We start from the raw sequence: 18,604 nt of genomic DNA on the forward strand, positions 1-18,604 counted from the left end.
CAAGAATTTTAGATAAATTCTTCAGAATGAGTTAAGACAATGGAAAAGTATGGGTTATCATTTATTTTTTATTTATCTTTAGAACCAATCAGCCTACGTGAGCCTCTGTTAGCCTAGAATCATATCACCTATATTACAATATTACATGATATATTTCAAAAATCATAATTATTATGCCCTAGGTAGAAGTGTTCTCTCCTTCCACATTTTTCCCAAAGCATTTTCAAACTTTCCTTTGTATTTACCACATTCTGGCTTGTACCACATATATTTGCTTGCATTTCTTAGACTCTTTTTTCTTAAATGATAAGCTTCTTGGAGGCAAAGACTATTGGTTTTTATCTTTCTATCATCAGTGCCTAGTAAGTGTTTAATAACTATTTGATGAATCAAATGCCAGCCCTGATCTAATGTGGTCTTCATTATTAGTGCTTATTTTCTTTCTTTTTCAAAGTTATTAATTAATGTACATCTTTCTCATTTTACAGGCTTTACTTTTCAGTGCAAGTCCGTGGGGAGAGCGAAAGAGAAAAGCTCCTATTAATGTATCAGACAAATGATCAAATAGTAAATGGACTCTTTCCTCTGAATAAGGAATTGGCTGTGGAAATGGCAGCTCTTTTAGCTCAGGTAACTTTTATGTGCAAGTATTCCTTTGCAAAGATCAGATAATAATTGATATTCTGGATTAAGTGTAATAAAACAATGTACCTTCAGCAGTTCTTGAACTTCTTTTTGCCATGATTATCACCTTAAAAATTACAGGCCCAATAATTACCGTTTGACTCCAAATTACTGACACTCTGGTAGAGATGATACAGAATGAGATAGTATTCCATAAAGAGAATTTAAGTTCTTAATTATCCTGAAATTAAGCCATGAGGTTTTGAATTTAATAAAAGAGCATGAGTGTAGAACTGGGGGCTGAGAATGCCAGGATAGCATATTTGGATTACATCCTATTCTTTAAACAATGTAATATGTATGAATCAGAGTTTAGGAGGATTAGAACATTTTGTCTTCCTTAGAAACCTTTAAATGGTTTAACACAGATAAATTAAGATTGTATTTTAAAGCACTTATCTAACTTCTAGTTTAGATATGAATTTTGTAATCATTTTATTGATCTTTATAACAATTTCTTAAAAATCTTTAATAACCAAAAGTTAGATCTTATAGTGCTATTAATGCTCATTTTACAAGGGATGAGTGAGGTAAAAAGCAATAACATAATGCATCTAGTGAGAGAAAATTAGAAGTCATATTCCTTTCACAGAATCACAGAATTTCTATACCTGAACAGAACCCTGACTACAACACACTCAACTGGCTATCTAGTTTTTGCTTGATGACCTCTGGATAGACACAACTCATTACTTCTAGAACAAGCTTTTGAACCTTCTTTTGGTATCACAGATCTCCTTGGAAAGTAGTCTAATAAAGATTCTAGAGGAGCTCCATCTTAGAATCATATTTCCAAATAATCAAAGGAAAAACTAAATTTCAGTATGAGATAAGTGAAAATAAAGTTGTAATTTTTCTTCCCATCCAAGTTTATAGAATACTTGACATCTATCCATAGGTTCCCTTGCAGTTCATGACCTTAAGAACCCCTGCTCTAAAAGCAATCTGTTCGGTTTTGGATATTCCTGATAGTAAATTTTTTCCTGACATCAAGATCCAAGTTTGTCTCTCTGTAGTGTCCCGTTGCTCCCATTTATACCTCTGGATAAAATATACATTTTCCATGTACCCTTTCAAGTATTTGAAGAGAGTGATCATATCCATCTTCATTTGTAAAAACAGAATGTTGGACTTTGTAGCATCCAAGATCCTTTCCAATTTTAAATCTGTAATCCAATAATTCTGTATTATCCACAAATTATATTCTAAATCCCACAATCACATGACCAAGAAAAATGAAATAGTACACCCTATACACACAACAGTAGTAGTTTTGTACTCAGTGTTACTTTTTCTCTGACATCCCACGCTTTCTATTTCTTCATCTTCGAATAGGTGGAGATTGGAGATTTTGAGAGACCTTTCTCAACTCCAGCAGGGCCAGTGACCTCTCAGTACAAGGCAAATCAAACACTAAAACAAGTCATAGAGAAATTTTATCCTAAAAGGTATAGGAATGGTTGTTCTGAAGAACAATTAAGGTAAGTAAAAACATTCCCGAATTTTTCATGTCTAAAATATTTGTGTGAATATCCAAAGTTCAAGGACTTTTAACTTGAGGCCTATGAACTTTTTGATAACTCTATTTTGATATAGTTGATATCCTCTGTAATTCTATGTATTTTATTTTATGCAATTAAAACATAGTTTTGAGAAGCAGTCCTGAAGCTTTGTTCCATTGTTGTCAAAAGGTCCAATCCACAAAAAAAAAAAAAAAAAAAAAAAAAAAAAAGAATCTCTGGTTTAAAGAATATATCCTCATAGGAAATTCCAGTGAGATTTTATTGGTCATGATTTTCGTTTTCAAGGTTATTTACTTGTATCAAAGCTATAGAGGCAGAAAAATTTACTAGACTGGGTGAAAATAGAGAGAAATCATCATAAGGCAAAGAGGATGAAAATATTTGTAACTAGTTAATTAGTTCTGCTTTTCATGAGATTTTAATTAATTCCTGTTCAAACTAATCATGCCTTGGCTCAGCCCCCTCCAAGATATAAATTCACATGGTCTAGGTTCAAAACTGGGTTTTATTTCCAAAACTTTCCCTTCAATTCATATTACTCACACACAGAGAGGTCTTCAGCAAAGTTTAAACTTCAACTCAAACTAACAGGTAGGTTTCTGCAGACCTCTCCCACATTAAATCTTCCAGCTATGAAAGTAAAGCACATGGTACCCTCAGCCTCAAGAGGCAGGTATTGCTTAGGAAGTTCTTAGTCTCTTGCATATTAGTAATATGCAAGTAATAAAACAAAGACAGCCTATTCTACCTGTAGATAATTCTAGTTTTAATAAAGTTTTCCTATAAATTGGGGGGGGGGGAAGGAAGTACCTATTCTCTTGCTAGGAAGTTGTCTCTTGAGACTCTTAAACTCAAGGTTGTTAAGAATTTGGCAACTTCTAAAACTGGTGTTATCCAACCAGAAAGTATCCCTAATAAGAATGCATTCTTTTTTCCCCTAAGAAAATTCTACCAATATTTTTATTGTTTATATCACTGTAATTTCTGACTATATCCCTCCTTACCCAATGAGCCATTCCCTTGTAACAAAGAAGAAAAAAGCAGATCATTAAAACTAACCAAAAGATCAACTAAATCTGATATGTATATAGCATTGCACTCCCATAGTTTCACTTTTCCATCTCTCTTTTGACTATATCTGGTCATTTTCATTACATATCATATAGAGTTTCTGTCTGTTGTTTATTGTCTTCCTGCATTTTCATCAGATCAAGTAAATCTTATAATCTTCTTTGAATTCCTCATTTCATTTTTTTCTTGATAGCACAGAAATATTCTCATTAATTTAATACCCTTTCCTTAGCCATTCCCCTGAAGTCCTATATTAAAATGCAGATACTTCTAAAGCCCATTAGACTACTGTACACTAACATATTGCCTTTCCTGGCTGGAGGGTGGTGGAAGTAGCCTCAGAATAGAGGATTGTGTCTGAGCCTCAGAAAGCAGAAATACTCAAAATATGAGACAGAAATCAGGAAGAAAAGGTGTAGAAAGAGACTGTGAGAGTCACTGAAAACAAATACTGATCTACTTTATAACTGTGCCTTGGCTCAACAACGGAAAGGTTCTGTGTCATGTTCTTGGAGTCTGTAAATGTTTGTGGGAAATGAAATACTAATTTGTACTCTAGAGATTTTTGCTTTTTTTTTTTTTTTTTTTTTTTTTTTTTTTTTTTAAAGACAACTTTGTCAGCGATTGTCAACTAGATGGATGGCTCTCCGTGGACACAGTGCTGCTGACTGTATACGCATTTATCTGACCGTAGCCAGAAAGTGGTCATTCTTTGGTGCAAAGTTGTTTCTTGCAAAAGTAAGAATTTGTGAGAGGGGTTTTTAGATTGCGTCTTTGTGTATTTACTACTCTTGCTCCAAAACAGTGAATCACAGTAAGGGTTACAAGTCATCAGTAGTGTGGAGTAATCTAAACATATTTTATAGTAAGCTTTAAAATGTATTTTAAAACACAGACTGTTGAATGTAGATATCAGGAAAGGCTACCTTGATTGGAGCAATTCCAAATCAGTTTCCAAGTTGCTACACCTGGAGCCCAAGCCCATGGTTTTGATCAGATAACTCTCACCTCCATTCCCAGCTTCCCCCAGTTTCCTCTATGAATTTTTCATTGTTATGCAAAACAACTTTTGTAACAGATTCCCCTGTCTGTGCCTACTCTCAGACTCTTCCCCCCCCATTTTTTAATCCTATCTCTTCTGCTTGTCTTGGGCACTCCAGTATTTGCTGCTGCACAGCACCCCAAATTGTAATTCCCTTGCCTTAATTAAGATTATAATTATTTTGTCTTGGCAGTCTTATTTATTTCAGGTTGAGAGAACATAATCCCAAACTTAGGGAATTCTGAACAACATAAAATAATGAAAGGACTCTGATTGAAAGGACTAGACAGCAATATCTGATTCCCTGTCTTTTTTCTCAATCCCTGCTTTATGCTGGTAGAATTTGTGATGGCCCTCGATTTCCCTTTCTGTAAAAACTCTTAGCTCACATCTTTCCAAGAGTAGAGTAGGAGGCAATTTATGCTTAAACACTTTTCTTGGTAACTATTATCAAGAGACATATAGGAGATACGGATATATGTGTGTGTGTATATATATACATATATACATACACACACACATATATATTTATATATAATATATATGTACATATTTCTATACATACATACAACATACACACACACACACACACACACGTAATTCAGCAAAAAAAAATTCCAAAGTCCTCTGGGAATTAGGAACTATAATTCAAGGTTGTCAAAAATGAGGTGAGAAAACCAACCTTAAATGTGCATAAGATAAGAAGCACTGTGGTGCAGTAGAAGAGATCTTAAGTCTCAGTGATGTTGCTTACTCCCTGCCTTAACTTAGGTCATTTAACATTTGGGGTCTCCCAAATTCCTCATCTGTTAAATAGGTTGCTTCCTATATTCCTCTAGCAGATCTCAGTAATTAACATTTATATAGTTTTTTGAGGGTTGCAAATCACTGATATATATATATATATATATATATATATATATATATATATATATATATATATATATATATATATATATTTTTTTTTTTTTTTTTTTTTTAAATTTGATTCTTAGAAGAGCCTCATGAATAAAACACAAGCATTATCCCCATTTTATTGAAGGGGAAATTTAAATTGAAAGAGGTAATGGATCTGCTACTCTGCCTTGTTTCAATTCCAAGAAATAAGATGCTCCTCTCAGATTAAGCTCATTACCTCTTCTCTCATCACCTTGGTGCTAAATCAAGCCTTGACTGACCCCCAGCTTCCTCCCCACTCTGATAAGGGGGCCAGGGGAAAAAATAACATGCTCCTCCCAATGTCTTCCTTCATGGAAGACAGAAAACGGACTTTGGAGTTCACTCCACTCTGCATCTGCCACCCTGCCTGGTTTCAATTCCAGGAACAAAATGTAATTCCCCATGCTAGATGTTTCCTGAAGGTTCCCCTCTTTCTTGCCTCTTTTTGTGTCATCTTATCTTATTAGCTGCAAGCTTCTTGAGGACAGAAACTGTCTTTCTTTTTGTTAATTGTATCCCCAGAGCTGAACACATAATAAATAGGTCGTAATTAAATATTAGATTGATGATGATAATAGCTAATCTTTATTTGGTGCTTTTAGACATCTTAGAGATATATTTTGTCACTGAAATCAGATGGCTATGGAGGAGAAAGTGAGGCTGGTGATTTTGCACAGCCTTCCCTCACGTAAATCAATTTTTAAATATTAATTAGTTAAAAACCAAAATTAAATCTTAATTAAATACATGCCATCATCTCTGTAATGTCATGGTCTCCTTTCAGAACAGAGGACAAAAATCTTCACGACAATCCTGAGATATGGGTATTATTATTATTATTATTATCATTATTATTATTATTATTATTATTATTATTATTATTATTACTGAGGCAATTGGGGTTAAGTGACTTGCCCAAGGACACAGAGCTAGAAAGTGTTAAGTGTTTGAGGTCAAATTTGAACTCAGGTCCTCCTGACTTCAGGGCTGGTTCTCTATCCATTGCATGAGCTAGTTACCCCAGTGCTATTATTATAATCCCCATTTTACAGATGAGAAAACTGCGGCAGACAAAAGTCAAGTGTCTTCCCTAAGGTTATACAATTACTAACTGTCAGAGGCAGGATTGAAAGTCGTATTTGTTGTACTATCCAATTGTTTTACCTGTCTTGTCATTGAAATCACAGTTTCATAGATACATTTTGTTAACTCCATAGATGAAAAAAAATTAAAGATAATTTGGGAAATTATTGCCACAATACATTTTTTTAAGAAATAGGGACTGAACCTGTAGCAGCTCAGGTCAGTACATTCTCTGCCACCTGAAAAATTAATTGTCTAGACCTGAGCCATGAAGTGACTCTTTGAAATCACAAGCTATTAAATGCCAAAGGTATATTGTAGAGATTCTTATTTCCAGGCCAGCTCTCTATTCACTCTGCCAAGTGATAACACAGGTGGGAGTTTTGTGTTCCATGAGCTGCATCAAGTTATTGTTGTCCCTCATAATACTCTCAATTAGCAAGACTTCCTCATTTCTGTGAGTGCCAGCCTCCCCATATACCAAGATTTATACCTAATGAATGTTATTAGAGTCTAATGGTTTTCCATACTTGTAGCTTTGGAAACTTTCAGTACATTTGATCTGACCAGAATTTGTCCTGGTTTCTCATGTTTTCTTGGACTCTTAAAAAAAAAAAAGACAATAAACTCAAATAGAAATAAACCAATAAATGAATGTTAACTAAACAGCTTAAACCTTAACTAGGATTTTAGTACCTCATAGATCTGAACAAATAACTAATTACAGAATACTAAAAGTTGCTGTTGTTTAAAAAAAAAAAAAAAAGTAAGGTTTTTTGCATTTCAGGCAAATTTTGAGGAAATTCAGAATAGTTCTGACTGGGCTTCCAATTTAGTATGGATTGATTTAATGACAAAATGTCATGTGTTTCCACTAACAGATGTTCCTGTCTTTTAATGTGATATTTATAATATGCAGGGATTCTTTATCCTTCCTATTTCACAGCCAGTAACTCCATCAACATTGGGAAATACTTGCATATGGCTAGCTGTACATGAAGATGGAATTAGCATCTTGGAATACAACTCCATGGTAAGAATAGATTGCAAAAATTTTTGATGTAGGTAATGCTATATTTAGCATTTAAGTTGGCTACATTCCATTCAACTGCAAAACCTGTCATAAAAAGTAGGCAAAAACAAAAGAGGAAAATTACAATCATGATTTATTAGGATTTTTGAAATGGCAGTTTGCATAGTATATCACATTAGGACATTTTCTGTGTATGAGACAAATTATATTTCAGCATCATTAAAATAGAAATTTTAATTGCACAGGTCAAAAAAATCAGTATCATTGAGTTTTCTCCAAAATGGTTCTTATAATACCTCTAATTCTTCACTTTGCCCGTATGCAAATTATTATAATAGGGCTTTCCCATGATAAAAGAAAATGACATTAATCATTTGAAAGACTGTGTATCCCTCCAGACATATGAAATTTACATTATTTTTCTTACCTTTTCTTTGCAAGCTAAATTAGTTAATATAATTTCATGATCAAGTGAACAAACATTGTTTTAATATAAATGTTGATTGGTGTAATAAAAGGTTATCCCCTTTTGAGATCTTAATCTAATTCTGAATGCACATGCACATACACACACACACACACCCCTACCTTTTTTGTTTGTTTTTAAAACATGAGAAGGAATAGAAATCTTTTTAGTGAACACCAAAAATCTAATAATCATTATTTACAAGAATCAATTGTTGGTTCCGTTTATATACTCAGATTCTATGGTTACTGGGAACTTCAAAAGAGGTCATACTTTTCCAAGCAATGATTGGCTTTAATTGCCCTTGCTGAGATGTGTTTTAGAAGGAATTTATATTTTATGAATAGTTTCAGACTCATGAATGGATTGCTTGAATATAGATTGTATTTCTTAATTAGACTCTACAAAACAGTTTCAAATAATATTAAAGTTTAACTAAACATATTTGGTACAAGAGTTTTGTTTAATTTTTTTTTTTTTTTTGCCAGAGAGGGATGTTGGGTAGGTGAAGGGGAAAAGAAAATAAATGCTTGTTAATTTAAAAAATAAATAAAAAATTGGTAAGTACACATGGATTCACATAATACTGAACCACATTCACGGTATTTTTTTTGTCTTAACATCTTTGGGCAATGTAGAAATGAAAGCTATAAAGGTAACATTTGGCAAATTACTATTTTAGAGTAGCAAGTGTCATCTGCTATCCAGATAATGTCCTTTGCCATTAAATTCGCACTGTCCAAATTTATGACAAAACAGAATACTAAAACAAGCTAGACTAAGAATGTAAATATTCCATGTGATTTATAAATTATTTTCTTTGCTTTTATCTTGTAAATTTAATCATGTGGGCATTTGTGAAATTATTTCCAAGGAAATGCTCTAATAAAGGCTTGCAAATGATTAAAAAGTTTTCATTTATTTAGTCTATATTATCAGTTGGGTTAATTAAAAATTGTTAATTTTTCATACTTCTTCAGTGGCATAAAACTTTTGACGACTTTCTTCTATCTTTAGAAATTAATAGTGACATATGTATACAGAAGCCTAATGACCTTTGGAGGTTACCAAGATGACTTTATGGTGGTTATTAATAGTGCACATTCCAAGGACAAGCCAACAGAGAAATACCTTTTTACCATGGCAAAACCTAAGGTAAGTAGAAACATTTCTGAGAACTTTGGCAGCCTTTGGACCACTTCTTTTGGTTTATTATTATTGAAATAAACTTTGAATGAATGAAAGAACAACCATTTATTAAATATTTACTGTGTGTCAGGCCTGTACTAACTATTGGGGATATAAATACAAAAAAGGAAAGCAATTTGTGCTCTCAAGGTGCTTACAGTCTCATTGGGGAAAATGCAAAAATAGGTCTGTTTGTGTTAAAAGCCACAGGAATGGCAATTACCAATATAGGATAATAGAATGACTTGTCTTTGTCAGGAATAGTAGTGTTTATTTGGTTGCTGTATCTAACTCTCTAGGATCCATTTTGGGGTTTTCATGGCAAAAATACTGGAGTAGTTGGCTATTCCCTTCTTCAGCTCATTTTACAAATGAGGAACTGAGGGAGCTCCAGAGAGTAAGAACTGGAATATTAGAGGGAAGGAACCAGGAGGTATGAAGCCAGATGGGGGGAATGATAACTACTTTGAGTTTGAAGTTATTATCCTTGTAATAGTACAAGGATAATTTGGTAGGAAAAAAGCAAGTTGAAATATAACAGATCATATAATTAGGATAACTGTGCTTTTACTCTTCCCATGAACAAACTGTAAATGTGATTTAATTGATACAGAGAACTCCCATGTGAAGAAACTTCCAATAGCAATGCAAGTCAGAACTTTCTCTGCAACTTATAAACTTAAAATAGTTCCCTAGACAAATGAGAAAAAAAAAAATTGAAGTAAATTTTCTTCTGATAAAGATTATTCTTAAGATATATCAGGAATCAATTCAAATTTATAAGAATGAAAGCCATTTCACAATTGAACGATGGTCAAAGAGACAGTTTTTAAAGGAAGAAATCCAAGCTATCAATAGCCATATGGGGAAATGCTCTAAATTACTAATAATTAGAGAAATGTAAATTAATCCAACTTTGAGGCTCTACCTTACGCCCACTGGCAAAATTCACCAAGAAAGGAAAATGACAAATGTTGAAGGGGTGTGAAAAAAAACAGGTGCATTAATATTGGTAGAAAAGTAAACTGGTCAAGCCATTCTGGAAAGTAATTTAGAATTATACTTAAAAAAGTTTTTAAACAGCGCACCTACTTTTTGACCAAGCAATATCACTACTAAATCTATACCCAAAAGAGATCAAAGAGGGAAAAGATGCATATGTACAAAAATATTTTAGCAGCTTTTTGTTGTGGTAAAGATTTGGAAATTGAAGTAGTATCCATCAATTGGAGAATTAACTGAACAAGTTATGCTACATGAGTGTGATGGAATACTATTGTGCTATAAGAAATGAAGAAGGGAATGGTTTTAGAGAATTCCTAGAACACTTCCTGTTACCTGATACAAAATGAAGTAACCAGGATAATTTATATAACAGCAATAATATTAAAAAGAAAAAATTTTGGAAGACTTAAGGATTCTGATTACTACAATAACCAATCATAATTCCAGAGGACTTATGATGAAACATACTAACTACCTGAAGGCAGAATGAGATTTTTTTAATGGGGCCAATATGGGAATTTGGTATATGCGTTTGTAACAGGGTGGTTTTTGTTGGTTTGTGTTTTGTTTTGTTTTAGACTTCCCAGTAGGAAGGGGGAAGGAAATAGGTAGAAAGGAAGAAAAGGCAAATCTTAAAATAAAGTAAAATTTAGTTTTAAAAGGGAAGGAGAGAAGAGTTACTTAGAATAGTAAAGAGCTAAGTGACTTGCCCAGGGTCATATACCCAAAATGTGTCAAGAACAGAGCTTGAATTCAAGTCTTCCTGTCTTCAAAACCAGCTTTCTCTCTCTTGTACCAGACTCCCTCATATATTCAATGAATATTTGTTCAATTGTTTTCTATCCATGGAACCAAGGAAATTGGTGAAATTATATACAGCTCACAATTCAGCTCTCTTGTCCCTTTGGAAATAGCAAGAATGAGACATTCTTATTTTTCTTTTTTCTAGATTCTTGAAATAACTCTTTTGGTTGCCAGCTACATCAACAACTTCCATCAGCAAAAGGCAGCTCTTCACCACCTCTCAGCTCCTGCACTACTGTCTGCTCGGAAAGGAGGACCCAAAAACAAGGACATGGGGAGCCAGCCATTCCTGTTAAACAACAGACCAACTAAAGGCCCAACTTTACTGTGAAATTTCAAAAACTGATGATACTGTAAAGTAATTAAAAGTCTAGGAATGTTGCTTGCATTTCAAGAGCATTTTCGAAACCCAAAAGATAAGAAAGATTGTTACTCCTTTTAACATGGTTATTTAAAATATAAATGAACACTTAGTTATGGTAGAACAAAATAAACACTGTTTACAAACACCTTCCAAAGGTCAAATTGTGCAGTCCTCTATCAGTACTTAATTGAGTACTAGTCATATTTGTGAAAATCTTAAGTTCCATAATCATCCTTTGTAATCTGGTCCAGTGTTTACCTACCTTTGTTACTCAGAAGTTATGAATTAAGTAAAAATTCAAATTATCATTAATGAAAGTATAATTGGAAAAGTTCACGGAAATAATTATAGTGTAGTAAATTTTTTAAATTGTGGTACAGTGGATTTGCTAGATTTGTGTATGGTTTAATAGAAAACTTCCTACAAAGGTTAAAAACTGTACCCTTCTCATCTCCATTTCACTGTTGTAAAATTCTATTGCCCTAAAATTTAAAAAAATGAAAGTGATTCCCAACTTGCCTTAGTTGAATTTGCTGAAAAATCACTGGCTTTCTTCTCCCTTGATTCCATGTGCTTCTCACTGTCCTTAATTGAATAGAATAGTATTTGAAGCTATGTATTCCTTCTTTTTACATATATAATACAGCACTTTACCCAAAGGGGATGCAGTGTCTGTATCTTCTGAGTTTTTATTGTTTCAAAAGTTAGTAGTTTTCTGAATCTTAAAAACAGACTACATTAAACTTGACTGATGCATTTTTAACATAGGATTGTAAATCATGGGTGATTTTTCAAAACTTAAAATTAGTGTCCTTCTGTTATTAAATTTTTTTAATGTTAGGATAATGTCCTTATTTCTGAACGAAGTTGTAAATGTGTAAATGACTTGAACACAGAAAATAGCAGTGAATTTCCAATAAGGAATATTCCCAAGAATATTGTACTTTTGAACAACTTTCATTAACCATGAGTAGCCATTAAATATCCATCCATTGTGGAGCTAGCTGGAGCCCAAACAAATCTATGAGTTAATCCAAGTGGATACTCCCTTTAATGATGAGAAAACTCCACCGTCTATACCCACTTATCAAGTGGAGTGCTTGTCAATGTTCTGTAAATCTTTTACTGAGAATCTCCTTCTTCATCTCTTGACATTCAGTGGATACCACATTTCATGGATCCCATGGGCTATTTATTTAAACATTTAAAGATGATTTTTTAAAAAAACTTTTGCTGTTAAGGAAGTAAAGGCTTGGTTTTTAGGAGCAGGAAGCTTATGAAATTACTGGGTTAAATCAGTGGTCAATGCAATATAGAGTTCACATAAAATAAAATGTTTAACATAAGTTCCTGCTAGAAATTAGAATAATAGTGTCTAGTATAGGGGAGGGGAATGAAATATAAGCTAATCACTAGAAACTACTCACAATTTTAATTTATGTGGAGAATATTTGTATTTATTCTTTTGGACATATATTTATCACTTTACACCAGGTATTTTTATATAAATTAAAAGCAAATTCCAAAATTATTAAGTGCTAAGGTAAGGAGTAAATAGGATGCTGAGTATAGAATCAGATCACCTGCTTTTAAATCGTACCTCTTCCACTTAACTGCTTGTGTGACCTTGAGAAATTTGCAAGCTTTCTGGGCTTCAGTTTACTCACTTATAAAATAAGGGGGTTAAACTGAATGATCTTCTTCGGCTCTAAATCTGTGATCATCCCTAACTTTGCCTTGTTCTAATTTTTGGTTGCTCCTTTCTCTTTTTGATGATGCACTGATCTCACTTTAAGCCATTTTCACAAGCATTCTACTTGTAGTTAATAAAACTTTCTACAAAAACTTAAGAATGTCTGCTGATTTCAGAAGAGCCTTTCACTTCTACATATGGGGGGAAAAAAAGGGAATTGTCAACAAGTGTATGACTATAACTGTAATACTTTGTTTAAAAAAAAAATACCATTGATGTTCATAGCACAATGTACCCAGAACACAGTAATTGCATAATAAATGCATTTAAGTTGGTGGATTGGTGTCCTCCCCCAATATCTATGACAATCCTTCCATGCCTTAGTGGATGGGTGTCATGTATTGCTGTAGCCAAAAAAAAATAAAAATTGTAATATCTGATAGTCTATCTCGTGATGGTGAATGAGCTCCTCTGATTATCTAGGATGCCTTTCCTATAAAGTAAAATTTGTTGCCAAACCTAAATCTCTCTGCCTTGTTTCATGTTTCAGAGTTTATTCTCTGTGGGCATATTATTCAGGTATCCATGTATCATCTTCATCCCATTATGGGCATCAGAGAAAGCTGTGAGTAGAGAATAGTGATCATTTATTAATTTGGTAGAGACTTAAACGTAGGACATTTCTCTTGCCACAACAAACAAGAAAGCAAACAAAAATCATTTCCACTGAAAAGTTCTTGTGCCCTCTTTCTGACTATTGCTACTCTTCCCAGCTACATTAAACTTCTACTCTAAGCTAAATTTCCCTATTTATTTTCTTCTGGTTCAAAAGTGAGCAAAATCATGAAACCATAAAAACGTTAGGTCAAGGTGTAGCTTTCTAAAACTATTTGTTGAGCAACAATTGCTGTTGGAATTTCCTTGCCAGGATTTCCCTATGCCAGTGAAATCACAGGACCAGTTTAAAAAGGAAGAAACTGGCTATCTTTTGGTGCAATTGAAGTAATTTTTGTCTAATCCCCAAATGAAATCTCCAAATTACCAGAGCATTACTTATTATATAATAAGCCAAAGGCTTTGACAGAGCTATTCACATAAAATCATTATTTCCAGATAATACTTTGCTCACCATAGAATAAAACCCAATAAGCTTTTTAGTTTAAATGCAAAAATATGATAGCTTAGTCTATAAAACCCTATAATTGGCATTTAGTTTTTATAATTTTTTAAAGACATTGTGACAGAAATTAACTTTTGTAACTGATGATGTTGAAAAACTGATTTTATTTTCTAAAAAATGACAACTTTTATACCGCTGTTTTAAAAATCTAAAGCTTATTGTTGTGATCAGTTACCAGAGAACAATATTATATGTTAATTTTCATATTTGAATTGTGATGTCTCCTATCATTTTCCTGCCTTTCAATCATAATAAAAGATTTATAAATCCATTTTGAGCATTATCTTTTGAATAGAGTTTTAGTCTTCAAGAGATATGTAATTTTTCCATTGTCAAAACTGAGGTGGTCTGCCACTGAAAGTGGTAGTTAATGCTTCCTTGTCTTGCATTCATGTCTTCCACTGTTTTAATTTCATACATATATACCTGTGCCTCTATTTTCTTCCACAAACAAGCCCCAGTATTTGACTTGCCTATTTCCCCTATTGCCTTACACTCTCACTACTAATATTTATTCCCAATAGAGTTTTCTTATTACTCTAATATTTTTTTCTTTCCATGTTATCTCTAAATTCAGCAAACAATCCTTATTTAGTTTTTTTTTAAATTTTTAAAAAGTTTTTGTTGCTATAGTTATCAATACATTTAAAAGACATGGACCCCAACAGACTCTAAAAAATGGAAAAATAAATATCATGCAGAAGATAATGGAAAGAAATGTGGTGGGTATGAATAGCTGTAATGTATAATAAATAAGGAACTTTAAAAAAATATATAAAGGATATATATAAAAAATAAGGAACTAAAAAAAAAAAAAAAAAAAAAAAAAAGGAACACTGGGTCTTTCTGATTGCCCTGCAACTGAATTCTCATAGAGAAAGTAATTAAATTCATGAGAGCTAATGAGATCACCAAGTGAAGTAGTAAAAAAGAAGGCAGAAACTTGTAGATTACCTATTGTTAGAAGATCTAATAAAGGAAATTGAGGAGAGAATGGTGTTCCAAAAACCTACAGAGTAGTGTTTCAAGGAAAAGAAAGTGATCAACAGTGTTAAAGACTAAAGAAAAATATAAGAGAATGACTTTGGAGAAGAAGTCATTGGTAACTTTGGAGAATAGTTTTGATGGAATGATGAGATTAGCAACCAGATTGGAAGGATTTAAGGAGGAAAGAGATAAAGTGAAGACAAAGTAGAAATAGTAGTCAAAGACCTTTTCAAAGGTAACCACAAAGGGCAGAAAACATATAGAACAATACTTAGCAAGGATGAAAGGATCAAATGAAGATTCTTTTATAATCAGAGAGATATGGGCATAATTGCAAGCAGTAAATGGGAGAGATTGAAGATGAGTTATAAAGTGGGGATGACAAAGACAGCTATATTTAAAGACTGAAAGACTATTAAGTCTTCTCCAGGCTACACCCAATTCTCCCAGTTTTCTTGAACCATTTTTCCTTATATGACGTGTTCTCTAGTTTTTTCATCACCCTTGTTGACCATTTTTTGGTGCAGAATTCAATTTGTCTATATTTTTCCTAAAACACAGTACTCATCCCAAATGGAAAATAATTCTCCAGCTGTGGTCTCACCAAGATAGATTATTGTAGAACCATTATCTCCTTTGTGCTAGACCTGATACTTCACATTGGAGCAGATAATAGCTTAGTTATTTCCACTATTGCAAGAGAAAATAAATAAATCTAATCAGCCACAGAATATTTGTTGTTGTTCAGCCTTTTCAGTCATGTCTGACTCTTTGTGGCACCATTTTGAGATTTTTCTTAGCAAAGATACTGGAGGGGGTTGCCATTTCCTTCTCCAGTTCATTTTACAGATGAGGAGACTGAGGCAAACAAGATTAAATGACTTGCTCAGGGTCACACAGCTAGTAAGTGTCTGAGGCCAGGTTTGAACTCAAGAAGAGCTCCTCCTTTCTTTCCTCCCTCCCTCTTCTTTCTTTTTTTCTTTCTTCTTTCCTTCCCTCCTTCCCTCCCTTCCTTTCTTCTTTTCCTGACTTCAGGCCCCGTGCTTTATCCACTATGCTATCTAGCTACAAAATAAACATCTCTAAAGAGTTATGACAGAATGGTGGCACAATGGGTAGAGTATATCATTGCACAACAACAACAGAAGGAGTTATGAATTACTGTAACAAGCAAACAACTATGTAGCTGGAGGGGAGAACAGGCAAGTGTATACAAACAAGCTATATACAGGATAAATTGGAAATAATTAAAAGCAGGAAAGGACTAGAAGTCAGTCAGAAAGACTTCCCCTAGAAGATGGGATTTTAGTTGGAATTTAAAGGAAGCTAGGGAAGCAAATAGAGATGAGGAGGAGAGCGTTCCAGACATGGGGAATAGTCAGAGAAACTGCCAGGAGCAGAGAGATGAAATGTCTCATTTGTGGAAGGATAACACCACTAGATCAAAGCATAGAGACAGTTAGTTGGTGCAGTGGATAGATCACCAGCCCTGAAGTCAGGAGGACCTGAGTTCAAATTTGACCTCAGACATTTAACACTTCCTAGCTGTGTGACCCTGGGCAAGTCATTTAATCTCAATTGCCTTAACAAAAAAAAAAAAAAGGTACATGGAGGATGTAAGGTAGAAGAAAAATCTGATCTTAGAGGTAATAGGAAGCCACTAGAGTTTATTGGGTAGAGGGGTAACATGGTTTAGGAAATTTAGGAAAATTACTAAAAGGCTGAATGGAGGAGAGATTGAAGTGGGAAGAAGCATAAAGGCAGCTCATCAACAAGCTAATGTAATAGCCCAAGAATGAGGTGATAGGGGCCTACACCAGGATTGTGGTATTATCAGAGTAGAGAAAGGGACATAATGAAGAGATGTTGTAAAGGTGAAATAGGAACCTGGGACATTCAGATGAGTTCTTAGTTAGACCCTTATCCCTGCTCTCCCTGCCATACACAAAAGCATATAGAGCATGGCCCTAGCATAAAGCCTTAATTCAGACACTGATTCCTTTTTAACTAAAGTGAAAAGATAAGGGAGAAAGAAGGAGAACAAGTATTTATTAAGCATCTACTATGTGTTAGGCACTGTGCTATGTATTTCATAAATACGATGACATTTGAGCTTTACATCAACCCTGTGGTAAGTGCTGTAATTATCCTCATTTTACAGTTGACATAACTAGGTCAGACTTAACTAGGGTCACACAACTAATAAGCTGAGCCTGGATTTGAACTCAAATCTTCCTAACAGTAGGCAGCAGAAGTGAATAAGATGGGGGGGGGGGGGGGAAAGACTACTATAAAAAAAAATTGTTGTTAATCTGCAGATAGACAAAAATCTGATCTAGAAGGAAAGAACAATTCTATAACAACTTCAAGCAACTACACAAAAGAAACCTTCCTTCCCCCCCCCATGGCAGGTTGACCAATACATGTTAAATATGTTAAAGTATATGTTAAATACAATATATGTATACATGGCCAAACAGTTATTTTGCTGTACAAAAAGAATCGGACTTTGAAATAGTGTGCAATTAGCCTGTGAAGGAAATCAAAAATGCAGGCGGACAAAATTAGAGGGATTGGGAATTCTATGTAGTGGTTCATAGTCATCTCCCAGAGTTCTTTCGCTGGGTGTAGCTGGTTCAGTTCATTACTGCTCTATTGAAACTGATTTGGTTCATCTCATTGTTGGAGAGGACCACGTCCATCAGAATTGATCATCATATTATATTGTTGTTGAAATATACAACGATCTCCTGGTCCTGCTCATTTCACTCAGCATCTGTTCATGTAAATCTCTCCAGGCCTTTCTAAAATCCTCCTGCTGGTCATTTCTTACAGAACAATAATAATGAAGCACACTCTTACCTGAACTGGACAAAATGGGGTTAAATGCACACATAGGGTACAGTGTAGAAATATATTAAACTCAATAAAGAAACAAGCAGAGGAGAGAAATTGGGGGAGGGGAATATAATTAAGCAATATTAACTCCATCATCTTAAGGAGATTAAAAAAGAAAAAGAACTAGAATCTAAGAGAGTGTCTTGCATTGCCTCACATAATTGGAAATGGCTCAAAAAACTGACGTATATAAATGTAATGGAATATTATTGTGTCATAAGAAATGATGAAAGATTTGATTTCAGAAAATCTTGAGGAGTATGAACACAAAGTGAGCAGAACCAGGAGAAGAGTTTATCAAAGAACAATATAGTAAAGAAAAAATAATTTTTAAAGACTTAAGAACACTGAATAGTGCAGAAGAGTGGAATTCTAAGTCAAAAGAATAAAACATGACTCCAGTGTTGCAAACTTCAATAATTATATGGATGAATGAGTGGGGAGGGAGCATTTAATAATCACCTACTATTTGCAAAGCCCTGTGGATACACAATGAAGTGGACAAAGTGCTGAGCCTGCAGTCGGGAAAACCTAAGTTCACATTTGACTTAAGACACTAGCTACGTGAGTTTGAGCGTGTCAAAGACTGTTTCAATATCCTCATCTTTTAAAAGGGGATGATAGCATCTATCTCTCAGGCTTGT

At 33.9% G+C, this 18,604-nt stretch overlaps 1 protein-coding gene across 3 annotated transcripts in view; it reads left to right on the forward strand.

Moving 5' to 3' along the window:
- The window catches only part of PLEKHH2 (pleckstrin homology, MyTH4 and FERM domain containing H2), a 141,726-nt gene extending 127,380 nt beyond the window's left edge, over positions 1-14,346 (forward strand). For all 3 annotated transcript variants that reach the window (XM_074286700.1, XM_074286699.1, XM_074286701.1), the window contains 6 exons: positions 489-630; positions 2,020-2,165; positions 3,887-4,016; positions 7,289-7,375; positions 8,859-8,996; positions 10,984-14,346. In XM_074286700.1, coding sequence (XP_074142801.1) covers positions 489-630; positions 2,020-2,165; positions 3,887-4,016; positions 7,289-7,375; positions 8,859-8,996; positions 10,984-11,169 — 829 coding nt within the window. In that variant the 3' untranslated portion in view covers positions 11,170-14,346. The remainder of the gene's footprint in view (positions 1-488; positions 631-2,019; positions 2,166-3,886; positions 4,017-7,288; positions 7,376-8,858; positions 8,997-10,983) is intronic.
- Positions 14,347-18,604: the final 4,258 nt, after the last annotated feature.

This window comes from Sminthopsis crassicaudata, chromosome 2 (assembly GCF_048593235.1).
Source record: "Sminthopsis crassicaudata isolate SCR6 chromosome 2, ASM4859323v1, whole genome shotgun sequence".
Taxonomy (NCBI): domain Eukaryota; kingdom Metazoa; phylum Chordata; class Mammalia; order Dasyuromorphia; family Dasyuridae; genus Sminthopsis; species Sminthopsis crassicaudata.